This window comes from Salarias fasciatus, chromosome 12, assembly GCF_902148845.1.
Source record: "Salarias fasciatus chromosome 12, fSalaFa1.1, whole genome shotgun sequence".
In the NCBI taxonomy this organism is placed as follows: Eukaryota; Metazoa; Chordata; class Actinopteri; order Blenniiformes; family Blenniidae; genus Salarias; species Salarias fasciatus.
The window spans coordinates 18,192,414-18,217,007 of NC_043756.1; the positions used below are offsets into that span (position 1 = coordinate 18,192,414).

Here is a 24,594-nt window from a genome sequence, read left to right on the forward strand (position 1 = left end):
TCATGATGTGTCGACTACAGATGTCAAAACAAAGATGTCCAATGCCAAGGGCCGAGGAGATTTTGCTGAGAATTCAGTAAAAAAAAAAAAAAAAAAAAATAGAGCATGCAATGCTGTGACCCGAGGGGAGGAGATTTATCTGCAACTTATGGGCAAAGTGAGAGACACCATCCTGTTCAGCAATGTTATGAGGCCATTCTATTGCCGCTCTGCTGATCACGATGCAATGATTTCACAAGTGGGACGAGGACGGAGGGGGGAGCCTATAATGAATTTGCCAAAAGCTGGTGCGTCACAGATCCAGACAAAAAACAAAAAAAAAAAAAAAGTCTCAGACCATTCTGTCCTGAGACTGCATGTTCTGCTTGTGCCTGCATGAGCTCTTCAGCTTTATCATGCGATCCAGGGCTATGGAATAAGGCACGGAAGCTGGAGAGATATTTAGGTCGTCAAAAATAAAATAAAAATAACGTTAAGAGAAAGTAGGGGTGCGTGATATCTGTTCTGCTCAATCTACCTACCGAGAGACATTTGTTTTTCAGGGATGTGTTGCATCGTTTTCATGCCTGGAAGAATTCCTCAGAAGGTAGCAAATTACACCCACTGGGAGTGCACAGGGTCAGCAACAATGCTGCTGCTGTGGCCTTCAAACGACGCTTGAATTAAGAGGGGATCATAAGAAAAAAATAAAATGGTGAGAAATATTTGCCACCAACAGCAGAGGGGAGTGCTGAACACGAGCCAGGATCACACAGCCGACCCTGCTATCTGCATTCCTCAGCACATATTCAGGCGTGCCGAAGACGCCCTCACTGGCCGTACACCACTGCACAGCTCCGTTCACTTATCTCGGCTGATCAGGTCTCTTTCCAAGTCGAAGGCTGGAAAAGCTATGCTGAAAAATAAGTGGGATCCCCTTTTCTCCATGCTCCAATAATCATGATAAAGGTTGTATTAGTTCCATTCAAGCAGATACCACAGGGCTGAAGGGGGACACAAGACGATGTCAATCACACAGGATGTGCCGTCTTCCACACGCTTCTTACAAAATAAACAAAAATACCTTCTTTTGTGTTTGGGTGTGCCATCTATCTCCTTGTGCTGCACAAACGTCAATTCTAAGCAGAAAGTGATCACTGGAAGTCAAAGCATAAATGTAAAATACCACTAATGGCCACACAGAGCTTACAGGAACAACAATATTCTAACAACAACCAAATGATTTTGATTGACAGCGAGATTAAAAATAAATAAAACCAAAACCCCATTAGGATGCAAATGAAGCCAGATGTTAGGGGACACCATCAACTCAAAATATATCTTACATTATTTGCTTGTTGTGAGTTAATTGTGTGAAACATGCTTGGTTCAGGTCATTTGAGGAAAGATGGGGATGTAGGAGTTGTAAACAAAAAAAAAAAGGCAGTGCTTAAGGTATGGATGTAGGACTAAATCGAGAAGGGGGAGGATTATGAAATGCATGAGGGCTTTAAAATGAAAAATGAGGGCTTTCAATTCAAAAGAGGCACAAAATATAGAAGCATTCAAACAACAAATGATACACATTTGAGGCCGATCAGCGAGTTATTTGTCCATAGAGGGCTGGCGCCATGGCTCAGTTCCCTTGAAAGGTGCAGCAATAACAACACAATTATAGAGAGAGATGAACTGACCAGGGGAGAAAAACAAACAGCAGTGATCTCAAATCCGGGATCTCGGTCTGGATCTCAGGGTCTCCGTCCTGCATGTTTCAGCTGTGTTCAATGTTGTAACAGACCTGGTTTGAGTTTCTGTATTAGTGCTGCCCATCAGGAGGAGCGCAACACATCTATCTGTACACTGTTGCACAAGAAACAAAAGTACATCTTGGTCCACTTTTAGGTGCTCCGGTGTCGTTATATAGAAGTCTGAGTGAAATGTGAAGGGTGACACAGACGGAAGAGCCGTAAGCGGTCTGAGCGTAGGACATGACAGACTTCAGAAACACCTCGTCCGTCCTCGCAGACTTCTTCATACTTTTTTATCGGTTTGTTAGTGAATTCAGGCAACTGGTAAAAATCCCACCACAAGGGGAGAAATGTGGAAGTTACATCACAGAATAGAAGTTAAAGCTACAGTTTTGTTTAAATCTTTCAGTTCAATGTTAAATATGGAAATTCTCTCTCCTTTTTCCTATATTTTTTTTTTTTTTTTCACAGCTGTGGTTTGGACCAGGGAAAAAGCCTGACTAATGATCGTAATAATCAGGTGTGTCACAGCGTCTAAAACATGCGTGACAGCGGCTCTCAACGACAAGGACTTGACAACTCTGATGTTGAACATTTAAGCCAGCGTCATGGCAGACAAACTAAAAATGAAATGCAATGAAAGATGAGTCAGGAGGAGGAGGAGGAGGGGGGAAAAAAAGAGGAGTGGAGTGCTGATGAGGGGAAAGGAGAGATGATGAGAGGGAAGGATAGAGGGAGAGTGACACGCTCCCTGCTGTGGCTCACTGATAAAGCTGCAATGGTCTTCACGCCACTGAGAGGGTGGAAGATAAATGAGAGGCAGGATGAAAAGAAGAGAGACAAATGAGATGTGAAGAAAGTGGAGAGGGTATGGTAGTTGCCTAGTGAGCAGATAAAGAGAGCCGAAAAAAGGAGGAAAAGAAAGGACAGGACGGAGAAATAGGCGAGATTTGCAAGGGAGGAAAAAAAAAAAAGCCTCTAATTATGACAATGATGGTGATGATAATCATGATGCTGAGCGCCCACGGCAGTAAAAGTCTGTCCTCATTTACCTCATGGAAATCCTCCACTTTAATAGATAAATAAATAAATATGCTGCGATATTTCTACCTGCTCTGATATTCCTAGACTTGTTGTGTTTGCTTTTAACATTTTGACTTTTTACGAACTCATGCCAGTGATGTGCAATTCATCCTCTACTTAAAAATATCTCTGCTTCATTGAGTGTGTCCCTTTGTGAAATAAGCCTATTTGTGCCAACCAGCTGGAAAGTAATGAAGCCTAAGCACACATTTAAGGAGTTTGTAACAAGATAGTGAGTAATAAAATGATCATTTTGATCATGGCATTGCCCTTGGAGCTCAAAATAATGAAGTGCACAATGACTCAAGCTTCATTACCAATACAGACTTAATTATTATAGGTATATCTATGTGCTTTTCCCACTGAGAGGAGGACTGAGAGCAGATTTAAAAGCTAAAATACTCAAAAGCATGATCAAAAGCACCTTAGTACAGATTTTAAAGTATTGTGTTTAACGATTTTCTGTCTCCAGAATAGATTTAATCATCAAAACACATGAAATGACCAAAATTAACAATGCCTCTCACTGCGAACATCCAAACCCAATAAAAAGGTGGTAAGAAAAACCGAAAGTCCAATAACTCAGGGGCCTTTAATCTGCAGACTGGGGTGTGCAATAAAATGGTGAATTCAGAAATGGGCGTTGATACATTTTGCAGCTTGAAACAAAAGAGTATGAAGAAGAATTTTAGTGGCTCTGGTCATGTTCTGCTGTGTTTGTGTGTTTTGCTGCAGATTTTGGAAGAAAAGGTGTTAAAAATGCTGATATCAACACATCTCAGAAGCAGTTAGTTGTCAGTCGATCAGAAGAGATCCAGACTATCAGGAAGTTAAAGCTTGGCATAGATCATTAGACTAAAGGAACAAACTTTGTCAAGGAGCAATTGAATACCGTACTGAGCAACATTCATGAACATACACATTGCAGTTCAGCTTGAGCTCCTATTTAGACTTCTGCTGACATATTACATCGAGATACTTTTCTCAGCAACCTTTCAGCAAACACTAGGTTATTCATTTATTTAAATTGATGGGTTTTTTTTTAATTAAAATGATGCTTTTGCTTGTTTCATTCAATTTTTTTTCCTGTTGTTGTTGACGGTGAAATAGTGAAATAAAATGGACAGTATCCTCTAAATGTGTTCAAATCATTCAAATTCATGCATCCGGGCGAGCACATCAGATTGTACTTAATAGACTGTCTGTGATTATGAACATCAAAGAATGAGAATGGCAAAGGATTGTTTGTGTGTGTGCATGCCAGTATTTATGGAAGCATATGTGAGTGTGGCTAATGGGTATTATTCAAGACGGCGAAAGTCTCCCTGTGTGTGTATGTGTGTGTGTGTGTGCATGTGTTTGGTTGGCAGAGCTGCACTGGCGTGGCAGGAATGGGAATTCTGAGACTAATCCTATTACCCCAGGCTTCTTTTACTCCAACTCCTGCAAATATCAGCTATCTGCTGTTGCCCCCATGGACACTGTCCTGACTGAAGGGTATCTACACACGTGTCTACAATTACTTGAAAAGGAAAACACGTTTACATGCCTCAATGCTAGTATCCTTCACAGCAACTAAAACTGCTTTAAAAGCAGATGAGAAAAAAAGGACTGTACTAAAAAAAAAAAAAAAAAAAAAAAAAAAAAAACACCCCAAAAAAACAAAAGATGATTTTGTGCAAATATAAGCTAATATACAATTAATTTACTCAAATATATAAATACTTCTTCCATATAATTTCAGAAGAAGCGTTAACCTTTGGAAACTAGTAGTAGATATTCTAACCTGATGTGTATCTTGAAGCAAAAGTGCATCTTTGCGGTGACTAACACGAACCCTCAGATGGTTTGTTACTCACTGGCAGCTGAAGAGCAATTCAGTTCCAAAACCGTGTGCTTACCGAAGGCTGTATGTGCTCTTAAAACAGCAACACAGTCTGGATGAGGAGCCTCTTATCCTGGGACGAGCCACTCTGTTTCTGCTGTCCAAACTTTTCTCTACCTCTGACACACAACAAACACAGCAGCGGTCCACCGGAAGATTACTCAGCAGCAAATATCTCTCTGTAAAACACTGATTATACAACAAAACGATTCACTGCTGGAATAATGACGATGCAGTTTATAATATTAACAAAGCCTTAAAACGGCCTGATTCAATGCAAAGTCTCAATTTAAAAAACTCATCTGTGTTGGTCTTTTGTATGAATGGCTTACCTCATGTAGACATAAGTAGGGATGAGCCAATTCAATTTCCTGGATCTGTGTTTGGTCCGATATGAGCCAAAAACGAGCAGATCAAAGATCTGAATTTTTTTTTTTTTTTTTTTAGAAATGAATAAGTCCATAATCCCAAACTATCTAAAAACAAAAACCCAACACGGCAGTATTACATCTTTATGCATTTCATCAGCTATTTTATTTCTTCCTTCAAGTGAGCAGAAGGTTTGTTGCATGGTGAATGTGATATTTTTGGATGTCCGTATTCAGAAAAGTATATGCAGCCATTATTATCTCCGCCAGGAGGTTATGTAATCATGTCGGTTTGTTGGTTTGTTGGTTGGTTGGTTTGTTAGCAAGATCCCGGAAAAAGTAACTGACGGATTGCAATGAAACTTCGTGGAAAGGTGGGTCTTGGGCTAACTTAGAATTGATTAAATTTTGGGGATGATCAGGAACACTGTCTGGATCCAGGAATTTTTTAAAGGATTCTTTATCATTGAGAGATCGGGAGTCTTTCACATGGGTGGGCAGGCCCACCGACAGGGGGCGACAAACGCCTGGTTCACACAGGACGCGCCGCTTCCGACGCGGAAGTGGGAAGCGCCACGCACCGACTGTCAGATTGGCGCCCCTGTTAACCTATCTGACGGTTCATACAGGAAACGCGGGGGACTGCCGCGTGCGTAGCGGCTTGTGCCGTGGACCGCGGCCGCTCCGCTCCTCTCTATTTTCTCCGCGAGCTGCGTGCGCCGTGCACCGCCAGTTGTAAAGCTGGACAGAGCAGATTGCACCTCACAGGAAGTCGGGAACGGAAAATACGAGAGAATCCGGTTAAATTTCAAATTAAAATAAAGTAAAATAACATAAATTATGTTGCTTTTCGGTTTTCCTTTTCAGATAAAGACACACACACACACACACACACACACACACACACACACACACACACACACACACACACACACACACACACACACACACACACACACACACACACACACACACACACACACACACACACACACACACACACACACACAGAGGGAGAGAGGGCGACAGTGCGACAGACAGAGGCACCGCACGCTGCAGCGCTCCGCTCTGATCACACCCCCGATAACAATGTTGTGTGATTATATATGGTGTTCTTATGGTTGTTGGTGACTGATTTGAGCTGTGGCGGAGGTCTGCGCTCTCTGAGTGCCAATTTCTAGTTAGAAATATTACCTAAAGAGAATGTATTGGATTGGTATTGGACATGAAGCAGTGGTATCGAGGCATCCCTAGACACGAGACATGCGTGTTCATGTCAGTAAACACTTGGTGAACCCTCAGATGAGCTGGAAATTATCCCATTGAAGTCTTCTGACAGTCTTGATACCATTTTATTTGAAGCATATGCATGTTCTGTGTGGATGCTTCAACAGAACTGCGAGTACAGAGGTGCCAATCTAACTTTGATTCTGGGGGGAAAAAAAATATTTTTCCTCTTTTCTTTTCTTTTTTGCCTGTTACACTGAAACATGAAAACATTGTATAGCAGTTAGTTCTGACAGAAAAGTCACATTAAACATCTCTGGCTGCACATCAAGTGGGAATGAAACAAATACACACAGCTCAGAGCAGCGGTTATGTAGAAATGATGTCCAGAATTATATTTCTGATCTGCAACCATTGACAGAGGCAATAAAAATGTATTCTTTAAAATTTGTTTTTCTTTTTTGATGTCAGGGAAAATAAACGGTTTTGGAGCAACTTCACCCAAAAAACTATTTTATTTAAGCAATATCACACGCAGTGCTGAATTTCAGCTAGGCTTGGATATCACTAAAACATCGGCGAATAATGGGAGCAATATTGTGCACAAACATGTGGAAGCTGATCTATTAAGCAGTCTCACTGAGGACAGTATACAACAGTCGCACAAATAACAAGCACTCATCACTGTTTCATTTAAATATGCAATATTGAACTGTGTACCAGAACACAAAGATCCCGGCCAGCGTTACGCTAATATTATGGTTTGCCGCATGCGATGTGACTCAGAATACCTGACAGCAATTGTATTTCTGATTGCATATGAACTTTAAAGAGGTGCTGATCAGCTCACATCTGAAAACATACTTTGATTGCATTCTTGACATCTTTTCTGAATTTATTCAGCTGCTCGTGTTTTCTTTTTTAGTTCAAATCACAGGGTGTGTCTAACATTAATATCAAGCATTTAAAAAAGAATATGACGTGTTTCTCCACCGTATTTATATTTTCCTGTTTCCATGAGTAACTCATTGTTGCCAAGCAGTCTACATTTAAGAGGGGATATTTTTGCATGTATGCATAAGTACATGGATTGCTTATATTTCATAAGCTTGAAAGCCACACTAGCATATCAGCTGAATGGTGAAGTTCTTCTAAATTGCCCACATTTCACCACGGAAGCAATATTTTTAGATTGTTTCATTGTCTTCTGTACAATCCAAGTACAAAATAAACTCTTAACACAGACAGGACACAAAAGACACCAAAAAGATAAGATCATGAAGATGTGTCAGTGTTACTACATTCGAAGAGGAACAGACAGGAGAGGTCAGAACTACAGTCACCGTGAATCAAGGACAAAACCACAAAGAGACCCCACAAACGCAGACAGCAACACACGTCCCTCCACCTCTGATTTTCTGTGGTTTCATTAGTTCATGGTCCCCTGACTTAGAGGGAGGATTAGAGCTTGATTGCAGTAATTTCCTCACCAAATGAGGCAGCACAAATTGTAATGCCCTAATTAGTATTTTACTAGTGGGCGTAAATGTGAGAGCTAGCAGTGTGTCACAAGGGCACATTACAGGGGGGGAAGAAAAAAAATCCTACCTATAAGTGTGGGAGTTTGGACAAACGTGAGCGCACTGATACATATGTTCATAAGAATGTCAGCGGTTAGTCGTAAAAGCAGCCATAAAGACGTTCAGCTCTCCAATAACACACAGGATATTGGTGACTCAAAAGAAAAAAAAATTATGACCTGCTTGTCTGGGATTGTTTGTATGTTTAAATCTGTATTTTGAAAGAGCATGTACAAGTGAAGAAAAAGGAAAAACTACATAGAAAGCCTGATGATCTTGACTGCTTTTTGCAAACACAAGTTAATAAATAATTTGGGGAAATTCAGACTTGCTTTTTATTTGACTCGCTGCTGCATGCCTTCCCTGAAGTGGATTTGGCAAAGTGCTGGGAAGTGAATAAGAATTTGTTTGCAACTGGGGCTTTGATCGACAAGCTGGGTCAAACTCGGATACACGGCATCCTGTCTGAAATCTGGTGTGCCATCTGGATGCCACTAAAAGACCAATTTCTGTTCATTTAAGACACAATTCAGGAAGAGAAGGATTCAGTCAGCAACTTTCACAGCTTGGAACTCTGGAATGTTCCAAGCTGAAACTTTAGGATGCACAGAAGAGAGAAAAACACACAAAAGGGAAGAAGTTTTTTAATTTTGGATCTCAATGGGATATTCACTTTGCAATAAAAAAAACATCAGTGGTCCTTTTAAAATCCCTGCATCAGCTGTTTATGGAGAATGAGACACTCTTACATCACTCATTTGACATGAGAAACAGTTACCCACATTCTGAGTTTAAATCCATTCAAAACCACTCAAGATCTACCAAACTGAGCCAAAATAAAGATTTAAACAACAACAAAGTGCAGAAGAAGATTTCACCCTTTCAAACTTTTCCATAAGTAACAGAAAAGTTCCCTTTTCTACAGAAGCACCAATACGCTGTGCTCATGCTTTGCGTGTATATTTGCCTGTTGGAAACTATATCAACACGACATGGTTAGATGAGTCGTAAACAGGGAGACAAAACGACAGTCACAAAGACGGAAGTAGAGTTTGAATTCAAATTGTGCTGTCAGAACACTTCACTTATTCAAACTTTGCTGCAATTAACACAACAGTTCCCCTTTCTACAGAAACCGTGCTCATGTTTTTCGTGCACATTTGCCTGTTGGAAAATCTGTATCAATGCAACGTGATTAGATGAGCTGTAAACAGGGAGAGAAAATGACGGTCACAAACACAGACGCAGAGTTGGAATTCAAATCGTGCTGTCAGATCAATTCACTTCCTCTGACAATACTAGAGTTATCTTTTGTTTCTCTGCCAGCTCATTTCCCCGAGAGAGTCTCATTGCATTTGTCTGTGACATTTAAAGGAGATACTTCTGATAAACATTACTTAATAGCACACAGAGAAAATGTTACCATGACTGAGTGTTTTGGATCAGCTTTTGTCTGGGAAGAGGAAAAAAAAAAAAAAGAAAAAACAGTAAATGAGCCAGATCTGGTTAAAGTGGGGAAAAAAAAACTAACTGTTTGGGATTTTGTAAAATCATATTAGAAATGTGTTTATATTCGTCTGCTGCTGTGTTCTACAAGAATTAATTAAACATAATTTCAACCAATCTGTCACAAACCGGGACGGATCTAAGAGCTGAGCTCTTCAGCTGCTTTCTGTTTTTATATTTTTAGGCACTTTTATATCAGGTCCTTAGAAGGAATTGGTCATTTATTTCAAGTATTCAATAAGACAAGGCTAACAGGTGTACCTCGCCTTCGCTCACAGTTAGCTGGGACTGGCTGAGGCACCCAGTGACCCTGAACAAGATGACTGTGATGCTGAAGATGGATGGATGGTTTTGACATTAAACGCCCCCCAGTTTGTTTGGGAAACTTTGTTCGGTGAGTGCTTTAAGGTAAAAGACTCAAAGTTGTCAAATAAATCCAGAATGGTGGAGTAAATGCATCACTCACTCATTTTCACTGCTGTTTATATGCAGCTCAATCCTAAGTTTTAAAAATGACACTTTGACAAGAGGACGCAATACAGTCCAATCAAGACAAATGTTCACATTTGACCTGAAGAGTTTGGCTGAGTGAAAGCGATCCCGGGGGAGTTTCAGAAAAGGCAGCAGACACCTTGGAGCTCTTCCGCCTGTCATATCCCTAAAAAACGGCAGCCCGATGCCAAAAGAAAGACAAAAGGGGCTCAGTTAATCCCCGCAATGACAGCTTTACTCAAACAGGCGAATCAACTGAAGCACCTGACTTCTCATCAGGCAGTATTATCACACTGAAGTCTTCAATCTTCACTATACTGCTCATAAATCTTTAAGCAGCCACTTAATGTTATATTACTCCTGTGAAATACTTACAAAACAGCTAGACTGTTACAACGGGTTGTGCATCGGCAGTAATGTGGAGCTACAGTACACATTAAAGGAAAGTTGGAATTCACTCTATTGAGACTAAAAAAGGAAGTGAGTGTGTGCATTGAAAGCCACACCTTGTAAAGAAACGTACCAGCAAACCGTATTTAGTCTTTTTAGTGTGATCAGACAATAAAAACTGTGTTGTGCGTGAACATCCAAAAATTCAATGCAACAACAAACAACATAATAATGGCCAATAATGTAATAACCTGTCAATAACATCAAAATATTTAAAAAGTAAAAACTTTGTTTTTTAACAACCATGATTGAGAGTGTGCAGTGTATATAACTAGCTCATCCACAGTTCGTATTTTTAATAGTCAAGTGGGGCAAAACCTGCAATAAGTTTTTAATTTCCAAGAAATGCAGTCCTATTACTTTATCATCAGCAAAATCTTATGATGACAATGGCTCAAATATGGCTTTAATTACATAGCAGTGCTATGGCTTTAATTACAAGGTAAAAAAGTGTAAATTGGGGGGTTCTGAAGCAGCCACAAGTGTCAGAGGAGAAATGCATGGGCACGGCATGTTCATCATGCTGATGATAGGCTTCACTCATTTTCACCATCTTAGCTGGATATGCAACCAATCTCACAAATGCCTGTGAAGCAGAATTCATAATTGGCGCTATCAATATTGCAAGATTTCTGTTTTTCTGTTCCTTGTAAATTGAAGTGAAAGTTTTGTTTAATTAAAGAATTCACACGCCTGTGCAGAGATCAATGACTCACTAACATGACAAACTCTGAACAAGATGAGAGAAGACAGTAAAGCAGAGTGAATCTCCTCCAGCAGTGAATCAAAGAGATTGGTTCCCACTGTAATGAGCCACATACAGACTGAATGCGCTACTCGCTGGTAATAAGATGCATTAGGATCAATTTAACAACAGCGAATTGTCAGAGCAAAGATCAATTATTCTCATTACTTAAATCAGACTAATTAACTACCAATAAATCCAAAGAGCTGGCAGGTGAAAATACTTTTGACTGAATCACCTCACCTGCGAGGCGGTAAAATGATTCCAGCCTACTTTAATGTCAGACTTGAGCTTCTGTGACAGCGGGTTACAGTGTCGTTAAGGCCTTGCCGAGGAGGAGTTTGATCGGTATGTAGACACTCATGATAAATGTTTAAGGCCGCTATAAATGAAAGAGGTATTTAATTTATGTCAGCCCCATGAATCGGCTGGAGGAACGTGGCAGTCGCTTTATGGTTCCACACCGATCTCCTTTTGTTTTATCAGTGGAGAGAGAAGTTTCACGTCCACAGCCGATCACTTTGGTTACCTCCATAGGGACACGTGAGAGCTGCCTGAATTATTGCCATGCCCCTTTATTTAGACCGTTTTATGATTACAAACAATGTTACAACAACAAAGAATATTCAGTAGTTGTAAATTTCTCCTCTATCTTTATGCTTTCAATGCATTCCTTGTGGCAGAGCTGCCAAATATGTATCTAGACTTCAACTTTAAGTTCACTAATGTAAACCATTTTTTTAAATGAATTTCTATAAAAGTGGATATGACATTATAAAATTACATTTAATGACAGTTGTCATCCTGCATTATGCCGTAATTATCCACTCAATGAAATGAATCAGATTGGACAGGAGAACAGTTACGTGATCAGCGATTACACAATTCCAAGTTAGAGTTTGATATATAGGTTGAAATAAATGTAGTTTGAATCCATCTATAGATTTTCTTTGAGTCCAAATGGTAATATAGGAAACTAATTGCAAGCATAATGGACAAAGTCGATCAATTCAAGACGTCTACAGCTGACATATGAACTGAACAACCACTTCAAAGTCCATTGATACTGTATCTTCTGAAAAAAATTTTTTTCTTTGTGTATTTTTCCAGCATTGCAATGTTGTTCCTGACAACCTGCTCTCTAACTCTCCTGGACAAATGGCTGCAATGCTGAGAAGCAACAGAGATGGAGACTAATTTTGATGGCTGTGTGTGCCTCAGGCAGCACAAAGGAGAATCTTTATATCTCGTGCTGCGAAATAACATTGTCAGAGGGGTCCGTTATTCAACAAAACCAAATTATTGTGACACTGATGTCTGGTTGAGAAGAGGGAGCAATAATGAAGCAGGAATGGCAAGTCTTCATTACCGACGCTTTGTGTGGCGCGGAGTGAAATGATAACACAGTGAGGCTCATTTCCTATGAATACACACCTCAAGGAGACCTTCGCGGCCGGTTTCAAAGTTCATTTAAATCAAATCGGGAAAAATTGTTCTTCGCCACCGATATTTTGGCTCCCAGTGAAAAATAAAAGTCAATAGCGTGGGGCATTATTTACAAAGATTTTCCATTTTTAAACATCGAAATGCACATGTCTACTGAAGCAGCTGTCATCAGGTTGAAACAATGGTTTTCATAATTTCATTATTGTAATAAAAAATGTGAAATAAGATTAGAGGTATCTTCATTTCAGCCGTCTTCCACAGGTTACTGAGCAGGAAAACTTAATTACCATGGGATCAGTGCACACCGAACCCGTGAATATGGTGGAACGACTTGACTTAATCTCCCTCGTGACAAAGACAATCGTGTAAACGTTGCAGAAGTTTTATGTTGAGTTGCAACTCAGCGCTGCTGCGAGAGGAAAATACTGAGCTTTTTTTTAAATACGAAAAAGAGCATAATCACTTTTGCATGTGAAGATAATTGTTCCAGCTGTGAGAATAATGTTTAATATATTAACAATAACAACTGCAGAAAGACACAAAACACCCTCATTAGCCTAATAGCCTGGAACAAAATTTTCATCAGTAACGCATCCTGAACAAATGCCATTAATAACAAGACCAAGCACTCTGTTCATATAAATCATAACCAAATTAAACAAAACTTATCAAATGAGACTTCTAAAAATGAGATTTTTTTTTGTATTGACCAGAAGTAAAGTTATGTTAACAAAAAAAAAAAAAAAGGAAATGTGATAAAGTCTAATGCACTGAATTAATTAGAGTTCTATAATGCCAAAAATCAAATGTGTCATTCAAACTACAAGCTTTACAGGGAATCTTTGTTCGTGCTGCTCAATATAGTGAAGCACAAAATAAAGGTGGGGTGCTGGAGGTGAGAGCAAAGATGCTTCGTTACCTCTACGGCAGCCACATTGTCAAACTTGATTTAAAACAGGAAACTGTCGTGTAGACTAAATATGAACATCCATTGAGCATCTTTTTCTTGAGTTACCAACACGCTGTGTTAATATATGCAGTACATCAACATCTTTCTATATCTGTTTATCAAAGCTTCTTGACTGCCTTAACTTGTAATCGTGAGAGAGACAGAGCAACGGGACATTTGCAAAAATGATGAGATACGTTATTCCCACTTGATCAAATCAGCAAGTCATGACAACACATGACAGATAACGCGACTGGAGTGTGCCTACGCTTGGAGCAGCTAGTGGAATATGTCGTCTTCCAGCCTGAGGGCGGCAGGCTGATCCTCCGTCTCGCTCTGTGCATGTATGTCAGGATCCTGCCAACGGTGCGCCGACACACTCTGCAAGGCAGCCATGGCTATTACTGGTATGGGAATGTGTGCAACGCGTCAGAGCATGCAGAAGTGCAGTGAAACGGAAAGCGTGCTTAATATAGATAAGAAAAAGATTTCTATGACGCAGTCTTGACTGATATCAATATGAACATGTGAACACTGACAGTATCTGTTACAGACTGGAGCATCACTGAAACATTGTGGAAAATCATTTATTTTATGACATGCTACGTGTTTTAATTTTATCACATGCACACCTGCAAAGCGTTACTAACACAAAGTTAAGCTTTGCTGCTCGTTTTTCGTGATGCTCCAAGGGAAAAAATAAACGGAGAAAACCCATAAAGTAATATGTTTTATGTGAAAATGTGCTCATTGTTCAGAAAAATCCATTTGCCATGCTCTCATTAGCTATCATCCTCGTCTTTTTTTTTTTTTTTTTGAATAATACATTTATTAAAAATGTCTGACTTAGCCGAAAAGAACAAGTAAAAAGCAAGGTCTAAGTGCAACGCAGACATGGACAACACACATTGTGTACAGAGGTCCACCTATTTATAAAAGCTTGTTTTAATTGCTTAATTCCATCAGAAGAAACTTGTTTTCTAGCTTGTTTTTTAAAACAGTCTAATCCATGATACCTTACAAAATGTGGTCTCTATCACTATTCACTGATCAGGTTGTGCAACTGGCCCCCTCAATATGTACGCATTCATCCCTGCACAATTGTGTGTAATTGGGCACCCTCGTTCTCTATTATTATGCCGGTGTCTAATCAGTCATTGGCAACGACTCACAGAAATGCGGCACAAAAACCTCTACGTGTGTGGTTGTGGACATTACTTAGTAGTAAAAAAATAAATAATAACAACAATAATAATAATGAAAGAATGGGCTCGAGTGGGTGTGTGCCATCAGAGCACAACAGACGGAGCCCATGTCATTAGTACCCAGTGAAGAGAGTCTTTGATGTCGCCTGTCCTTTTTCTTGTTTGATGGGACTGGCCTTGTAGATGAAGCACAAGAATCAAATGATGCATTATCTACAGCGGCCTGAACACAGCATCGGTTAGCCACGTCTAGTTGTCTGAAAGACTCAGATCAAAGTGAGGGACACTTCGAAATCCCCGACAAAAGGAAGAGAGTGAAACAGTCAACAACTTCCTAAACACTAAACAAACTCACTCTTCGTCCACAGAAGAAACACGACTGAAGACTGACAATGGCCAATGTATCATAAACAACTGAAACCAAGACAGACTGAAAACATCACAGTAGTAAAGAAGCTCTTTAACGTTTTAAAGCAAAGGGGTTAGACTGTCTGGATCACCAAAGTGGAAGATTATCTAATGATTCATACATTGATCGTCTTTTTATTTCCAAGACGTGAAGAAAAAAATCAGCAAGGCTCCGCAAACAGGGTAATAACATTAAACAATCTGCGTATTATACTCTATTTTCTTCCGTTTTAGTCAGAGTACTTTATTGCATAGAAGAGAACAATCAAACACACTCGTGCTCATTCACAGGAAACATGATGACTGGAAACGACTGGGTGGAAACAGGAAAAAAAAAAAGCTTCAGTACAAAGACTGCGGCTGTGTAGAGAGATGAGGCCACCTAAATCTATTTGGTATTGCGTCAGCACCTCCAGCCTGCTCATCCCCAGGGAGATGACATTTCACATCCCAAGTTTTCCCAAGTGCCAGTTTCCAGAGGTTGCTTCCGTTTTCACCTGCTGCCCAACTGCTACTAACCCTGACTCTGGAGTGATGGTGAACATACATGACCAAAGTTACATTTCAGCTGGGCAGCACTGTGTGCAGAAAGCATACAGCACCATCGCAAAGTGGATCTGATTGCTTAAAATTTTAGCCCAAATGAGACGGTCGGAGTCGGTGTTTTACTTCAGATACGTCAGAAGAGAGCCTCTGATGCACAAACAACACAGTTAGTTCGTATTATTAGAAACCGCTACAACAAACAATATCCTGTGCCTTTCGCAGGTTCTCTCACAGCAGCACAAACATACGGCACACCGGCTGAACAGATAAGCTGCGAGAACAGCCAGCTTGGAGTCAATAAATGATCAAAAAATGTCACAGGTCTACCGTACTCATTAGCTCTCGCTTCAAACTGAAAACTGCCTCATGCGCGCACACCTGCCGCTTACACGCATGCGTTCATGCACATCTCCGAGCACAGCGGCCCGCACGCATTAAGAAGCAAGAGAGAGGTGCAACTTTAAGTCTCCTCTTCTCTATTCCCCGGAGCAAAAAAGTCAGGGTCTGGGCTGAGGTGATAAGTGCATTGGGATACCACCCAGGAAATATACACACACACACACACACACACACACACACACACACACACACACACACACACACACACACACACACACGCATTTAGGAAAGTCACACAAAGTCACAGTAGAAAAAGAAGGGAGCAGTATTTCTTCAATCCAACACCAGCGCAATCAAATTTCTATACAAATTTAATTTTTGCTAAAGCACTCATTTGGAAAAGGCTGCACGCACGCAAAAACACACCAACATTCTAATTAAACACCATTTCTGCAACGTCAAGGATTGCTACAATTTCTGAGTCTCCCGACTGTGACTGATTTCTAAATGAACACATCCTCATAAAAAATGCATGCTCATGCATACATACATGCATCGCTGTACACTTTAATTGGTGTACATCCCCCACCCGGGGGCCATGTATGGGTATTCGCCAACATTCACACTGACTTTAAGACTCGGTGGAGCTTTACATGATACATGCATTCATGTCCTCTCTTTAAAAAGCGATTATATGGTTTTCAACAAGAAAAGCTGCAGTGGCTGTGAGACGGTTTTGAATTGGTTCCTGACTAACTTGTACATCAAGTGACAACCTGATTCTTTGCTTACTGAAGAAATGCATTTGCGTTTGAGTGTTTTTAATCTTGCATGAGTGCCAGAGTGACATAAAGCGTTGCCACAAGGGGAGAGGATTAGTATTGTGATCACAGGACGGAGTGAAAACCCCTTGAATGAACACAGAGTAAACCAGGAATGAGCAGAAAAGCCATGTTTTATTTGGTGTATTTGTATAAATAAATGTAAAGCGTGAATTGAACAAGTGAAGGGAGAAAAGGCTTTAATGACAGCCAAATTAGGTCTGTGTTTGACTCACCAGTTTCTTCCTCTTGTCCTGCTCAGTTGGAGGCTCCTCATCATCACTAAGCTTGGGCTCCTCAAAATGGCTCATCAGCATGCAGCTGCAAACACAATAATATTCAACTCAATATTAATAACCACATATAAACCTGCACAGCAGGAGACAATTTCAGAACGGGCACACAGAAAGCGGCTGAAACCTCAGGCACTTATATTTTCTCCTGCCTGCCATTCATATTGGTTCATCTGCATGCAGAGAGAATTACAAGTGAGACCTTTGTGCTTCGTCTAAAGTCAGTGTGTGGTCTTTTATTTTCTTTGTCCTTGATACTTAATTCTCATTGTGAGGAGAAATAGGGGGAAATTGTCTTGAAAGTCACATATGCTGACTTTGAGAGGGATAAACTTCTGATGAGGAGTGCAAATTAGCTTCGAGCTAAAGTTGAAAATTTATCAGATCAATAGAAATAATTACAGAAGCAAAAAATGCGAAGAAACAAAAATAGAATTCAATCTAATGGGATAAATGCTTCTTTAAAGATGCTGAAATCAATCGTGTCTTTTCAGTTCTTCAATATTTGTATAAAAAGGTATTAATTAACTTTACTTTCTCCAAGCTAATATTTAAAAAAAAAAAATCACGCAAATTTGCAACTCCACTTCATAGCCTTTTAGAGAGATATTAGTTTCACTGCTTAGTTCATAATTGTGCAACTTTAATGCTTTGGTTCTGTCTCATTGCTCCCACAGTGTTGTTTTTGGCCACAGCAGACACCGTTTTATAGAGAAACAAAAGCCCCTAAAAAGCATCTGTACACTCCCCGCTCAGGTGCACAGTTGGTGAACAGCAAGTGGACACAGAGGCTGTTTAGCAACTAATGAGCCGGATAATTCTCACAGGAGTTAGTGAGAGAAATGAAGGGGGAGGGAGGGAGAGAGAGAAAGAGAGAGAGGCCAAAAAACAAAATTTGAAATGAATAATGTTGGGCTGGAATGCAAACAGTGACAACAAAAGACAATAAAGCAGTTTGTTTTTAACATCATTAAAAGATGATAGTTTGTCAATTTTGTGTTCCCAGGTTGCTTCCCCTACTTTACAAAAGCCATTATAGCTTTATGTCATAATCTTAAAAATACACACTGACCTGCTAACACTGTCAAAAAGAAACGCTATTTGCCCAAATGCTTACTAATGTATACAGACTTTTTATTTGCTGATCTTATTTTTTTCCTTAGACAAAACACATTTGCACTCTATTCTAAAGCTGCCATGTAGCATCTGACTGGTTATCTGCAGTGACACTGAAGCACTGTGTTATGTTGAAGTGATTTGCTAATTGTCCTTTTATTTTATTAATCTAATACATGGTGATTAATACTTATATATTTCATGCAACACAGACAAGAATAATTCAAGGTAGATAATCAAAATAAATGGAATGTGCATTCAAATAAATTCTGTTCGTTAAGGAGCACTTCAGGGAACCACTTCCTGGTTTCTGATTCATACAGCGTATCTATGTTGAGGTCAATTGGAGCACCGTACTGCTGGTTCAGTGGTCTTGATTTTCAAATTCAGTACATTCCAGGTCACCCGAGATAGCTTTCATGTTTGTCTGTTCTTTGTAGTGTTTTAAGTTGGTCTGATATATAATAGGCTCAAATAAATCACTTGACTGGAATCCCCCGAAACGAAACAATATCTTGTTCAACACAGCCACTCAAAATCAATGCAGTCATTCAAAGAAAGTTTTTTTTTGTTCTTTTCTTTGAAAATCTCAGAGGTTTGGATTGGATCAGGGCAAGGTTCAGGAGCACAGCTGCAGTTCTACTGCTTCAAGTACTTTCAAGTGTCTCCATTCATAATGCATGAGTTTCGTCCAAATTGCAATCTTCATTCATTCGAGGAAATAGACTGGAAGGTATGAATGGTATGACTTACGAGTGTTTCTGCATGCAATTGCCTTCCCCCCCCTATCTGTTCTTTACTGGAAGGGACAAAAAATGTGAATGCTCACTCTTTGAAGGTTCCCGTCTCTGGATCTTCTGTCATGACGTCGTGGAGAGCCTCGACGCAGATGTTAATGATGCCACAGAACTTGTCCTGGATCACACTGACAACACACAGATTGCACAACTTCATTACTCACAAGATCATTAATTCAACAGCTGTGTTTTTGAGTGTGTGTTTGTGTGTGTGTGTGTGTGTGTGTGTGTGTGTGTGCATATTCAAATGAGCCAAATGGATAATGGTCCAACGATGCAAATGGTCAAATCCAGAGCAAAAGCCAGGTTAGATCCTGGCCACACTAAACATGATAAACTGGCTGTCAAAACAAAAAAAACAAATGGCCATACAGAGGGAAGGCCATCAATTACCAGCAAGTCAATGGTTCTGCACTTGCATAAAAAAACACCTATTGGGGACATTCCATTGTTAAGGGGGAAACTCAGAGGGTAGTGAAGAAAAAGTCCAAATGTAAGCAGTGGTGTAACAATATTTCTCTTATTTTTATGCTCCTATAAAAACATGCTCCCATTGCACTGATTAATCACATCTGACAAAGGTGATTTTCCAGCTGTAAAAAGCAGCTTTTATTACCAAGAGCACATAATGTGAGGCTCAGAGAATAAAACTGATGAGGTTTATTGTTCGACCAAACAGCAATGTGGGCTGACGCTCAGGATTATCACTGTGGCCACTGTGGCACCTTTTTTTTTTTTTTTTCCAGAGAGGAGAAACTGTTGGGCACAGGCCTGCTGGCTGGCAGAACCCAGGCAGAAGAAAAGCAGCCCTCATTGATGAATTATTTGAGTCAGGCTTTGAATGCTTTGGAAAGAAAGTGGCTGTTCCCATGTCAATGAAGAATAAAAAGCAGGACGAGAAAAGAATATAAAGTGAACGTATGAGTGGCTATAGGCACTGAGGCATCAAAGGTTCAGCCAGTTCAAACGCTTGGCTTGGTAAAGGCCGGGCAATGCTGCACGAAGGTCACCGAGCATCAAGACCATGAAACGTGGAAGATCTGAATGAGAGAAGATGCATAAAAGACACACAAGTAAACACAGATCACTTTGATCTGAATTCTGTTGGTAATTATTTACTCGATAAATGCGATTCAGTTATTAACTGTGTTTATTGCTCCAGTGACCTGAAACTTTCCAGGATAAGTTCTCGTTGCCTCTGCAGGAACAAACTCACACCAGCAGTAAGAGCCGAGACTGGTGGATGGGAGCGCTCTTTAATATGCTGTGAAGACTTTCACACATCAGCAAAACGTCAAACAAATCCCACAAAAATGTAAGATATATGTCTAACGACAGTCTAAATTGTTCAGGTAAGATTAGTCTGAAGGCAAATTGAATCAGGTCCCCTGAATAAAGTATTTCTAATCTGTTTATCGGTCCCTGCTGTTCCTTTGGCTCAGCTGGTACCTCTCACCTGAGCACTGCTGATGTTCTTGGTTGACGATCTTGGATATAAATATAAAATCATATTTGTTTGTTAGCGAATTAGTAATTTAGACACGTTCAAACACAGTAAACACAAAAACTCCAAGAAGAAGAGGAAGAAGGAAACAAAAAGTCCCTGACATGTTCTGATTGACAACATGAGAACAAAAAGTTGGATCTGAGTGAATTTTAAAGAGTTCCTTTCATTCAGTACTATTATCCTGGGAGGGTGAACACCATCACCGAGCACCTCTGCTCCAGGTTTTCAAATAATAGCTTCAAACTGGCAGCCACGGCAAACAACTGGATGCAGGTACTGAACTGAAGATCCCTAATCACTCATCTGAACGTGTCTGTCAGATTCAATCCCATCCAGCCCAACACCTCTGCGTGATTACTTTCTAATAGCTGACAAGTGCTGCTGCTCGGTGCCTGTCATTCAAATGACTACAAGTGGGGACATGATCTGAAAGCTCAATGAATTAAATTCAGACAAACACTTTGGAACACAGTCCTCACTGGAATTAGGCATCTTAGTTCTTCTTAATGAAGCAATTAAAATATGTATTTGGCTCTTGACTGTTTGTAAAGTGATTTAAACCCACTAAAAGTAGACCCTCAAAATCTATTAAAAGAGGAAAAAATGGATGTCAATGCCACTCTGTTATTGAGAGTCATGAATTGGTGTTTTGTGAAAATGCAAATGAGAGAGTTAAGAGTTGCTAGGAAAAAAGTGACAAATCTAACACTGTTGTAAACATGACTAAAAATGAAAAAAATAATAATAAATTGTCGTCTATTCATGTTTTAAACTTTTGAGGTTTGTGAAATCTTCATTCACAGAAACAGTACTCGATGTCGGACGCCTTTAAAGCTTGACCACTCACAACTGAGATCCATGTTAACATACAGGATAAAGCAGAAGAGGAGAACTTCCTTGATAATTCTGAGATAACTCATGCACATAAATTGAATGATAACTGTGCGATGGCCTTGATGTGTGACCTTATTCCACCAAAACTTAATCAGCTGTTCAGTGAATCTGTGTTTTGGATCTAAAGACATTTTCTGAAGATGCTCCTGAGAAATCACTGATGAGGATTTAATAGGATGAACAAAAGTAACTGATGTGAATGACCCCATGCCTTAATTCTAAAATTAGCCTTTCAAATATGTTCACTCAAAGTTACTCTTGGTCCAAGTCTCACAAAATGCTCCGACACTCAATGACTGATGAAAAGTTAAAGAAATCTGACCACCAGATTTTTGGCCTGATTAAAAACAAACGAAGCTGAACAAGCAAAAGCCTCAAAAGCAAAGCAACAGCAAAAACAAAACAAAACCCTCAGATGCCTGAAAATGAATGTGATATGGTGCAAAAAAAATAATTACAACAATGAGTCAGTGTAGCAAGAGAGGTGACCGAGGGAGTCGCTAAAGAGGACGACATTCTTTGAAGATTATCGCTAATATCACTTCCAACAGGTCTTCAGCAAATTAGTCATGTGCCACACGAATAAAGCATATAAAAACTGAAACACGATTTATCCCAGAAAAAAAAAATCATGATTTATCTAACATCGCCAAATAGAAGAATCATTAATGACTAATAAGAAATGCCCAACAAAGTCCGTCTTTGCTGTATTTATCAGAATCCTGCAGCCGTTTCACAGGCCTCTAGCAGTGTCCTGTCGTCTGAATCAAATGAGTAGATGTGTCCCGCTGGAGGGATGGATAAATCTAAAATTTAACTTGTAGTATTTTCTGTTTGAGATAACAAAACTGAAGAGAAGTATTTCATGTGTCAATTTTATTAACTACAATATGCAAATGTTTTTTTAGGCATCGCAAACATTTTTACCACCAAGAAAAGATGGGAGATGACCTCCAAATGAAATCTAGCCCAAAACATCGACAACAGTGTTTGATGTTACGCTAGCTGCTAAATAAAACATTGCTTTTAGTTCAAATGTAGAGATAAAAACATTTCTAAATCATCTGAAAACTTCTAACACTGACTTGTTTCAAAATATTGAGATTAAAGACGGACTGTTAACCCCTGGTGGCGTCGATCAAGCCGCTTCATTTGAACACAGGCTCAAATGACACCGAATAAACTTTTTTCCAATCATCCTCATCTTTTAGCTGTTTCCTTCAGGAGTTGCTGCGGCAGATCATTAATCTCCAGCTCTCCCTTGTCCGCTGCGCACTTCCTGTTCAACAACTTCCAACTCTATCCTGAAACTGCTCAGTCCTGATCTGCTCATTTTCAGTCCTGCCTAACCTGATCACCCCCGATGAAAATCTAAATCTACTGTCTTTTAAGGCAGGGTCACTGTCTGCAAACTAAACAGCACAGCATTTCTCAATACTGTTTTGTAAACCTTCCTTTTCACCATGGCTGCTATTCTGACACACAACTCCACCAACTCAATTGCACTTCTCCTTTATTTTATCATATTGAGGGGAGCTGCTAACAAGATATGAGTCTCTTCCAATTGCAGTCGCGCTTGTATGTGAAAGGGGAGATGTGTCACGCAGCACTTAACTAGCCCGGGCTGTCATAATCAATTGATGCTGCAGATGAAGGAGGGGGGGGGGGGGGGGGGGGGGGGGGGATTGTATCAAAGAATGTCATGCTTGTCGACCGAGCTGATTACTGTATCTGGATGGCAGGACGCTGAGCTTTCCAAGATCTCTATCAAGACACGCAACATCACACAGCATGGTGGAACATGGTGGAAAATCAGAATTTTAAAATAAACCTCAGAGTGAAGAAGAGCTCATACTTTTAAGTAAATGTCACACTGCATGAGGAGACATTTGCAACTTAAAGTGAGCAATCATTTTCTGTTCAAGAAAAATAGGCATGAACAATAAGTTCTCAGAAACGTTACAAATTATCCTATCATTGTATCATTAATGGCAATTTTAAAGCTCGTAGATGATAAAGTGCATGTATGGAGAGAAATGGCTCTTTATCATTCAAACAATGGATCTAAAAGTCTGAGATCAGGAAGAGCAGCGGGCATCCAAAATGTCCATCAGGCCTGTCAGTCAGCTGCCACACAGCATGTGCAGCGAATACTTAGAAGCTGTTGGACGTTACCTTCGTGTTTTTCCCTTAAATTAAAGGTAACACAAGTGGATAATTAATGAATTTAGTGACTGAGATGTGATGCTGTAAATTTTGACAGTTTCAAACCAACACCTAGCACCGGTTGGCAACTTGTGCTGAAAGTTGAAATTTGCTTCAACCTGCAGCTGAGACTGATGCTGCTTCTTCACAAAAAAAAAAAAAAAAAAAAAAAAAAAAAAAAAAAACAGACTAGAGCTATATAAATGATGTTGAATTGTTAGACAAATTGGCACGGTTTGCTGCATAAAAGTGTAGAGATGACACATCTGTTCATATAGCGGTCAACCAATCGGTTGTGCAACCACAGTTGGTTCAACTACAGCAGAAGTTTAACAAACTGGAACTTTCTGCTCACCCCCGCCCTTCTCAGGCGCCCATGCACGACCATCGTGGGTTTACTACGCGGTCACTACTTCTGTCCCACTCACACACTCTGCTCCCCCCAGATTCTGCCCACGCGCCCACACTACAGCACCTCTAAGTGCTGTGGTGTGAACATTTGTCAGCCGTTCCCAGTGGATACGTTTCGGGGCACTGTAGGTAACGCCACCGTCAACTTCAACAAGTACATCACAAGTTTTTTTATGTAAGAGGGCTTGTCCTCTGCGGGTACGTATTTGTCTCATCGGCATGGTAAGTGAAGCAATCCAGATGGTGTTAGTTTCTCACCATAATAAGCCACTAAATAGAAACTTTATTGACTCAACATAGCAGAGGTGCGGGATTCTTTTATCTTCTTTAAAGAAGATATTCTTTAAACTGAACTCAAACTGAAGTCCTGAGGAAGAATTTTCACAGCACTTATAGTTTGCAGTGTTGAAAAATGGGTATTAAGGTGGACAGAATAAAAAAATCATGTTGGTGTTGGAGTGTGTGTTGAGAACAAAGTGCAATGTGTGTATTACAGCATATGCGTTGGTACTGTTCAGTGTGACTGCCACTTATATGGCGTTAATGGAGCACATAACTGTTGGGATCAGCATGCTACAAAACACTTGTCACTCA

At 40.0% G+C, this 24,594-nt stretch overlaps 1 protein-coding gene across 3 annotated transcripts in view; it reads right to left on the reverse strand.

Moving 5' to 3' along the window:
• The window catches only part of ipo11 (importin 11), a 140,544-nt gene that overhangs the window by 25,554 nt on the left and 90,396 nt on the right, over window positions 1–24,594 (reverse strand). For all 3 annotated transcript variants that reach the window (XM_030104711.1, XM_030104710.1, XM_030104712.1), the window contains exons 28-29: window positions 19,016–19,111; window positions 17,014–17,098 (exon numbers count right to left, since the gene is read on the reverse strand). In XM_030104711.1, coding sequence (XP_029960571.1) covers window positions 17,014–17,098; window positions 19,016–19,111 — 181 coding nt within the window. The remainder of the gene's footprint in view (window positions 1–17,013; window positions 17,099–19,015; window positions 19,112–24,594) is intronic.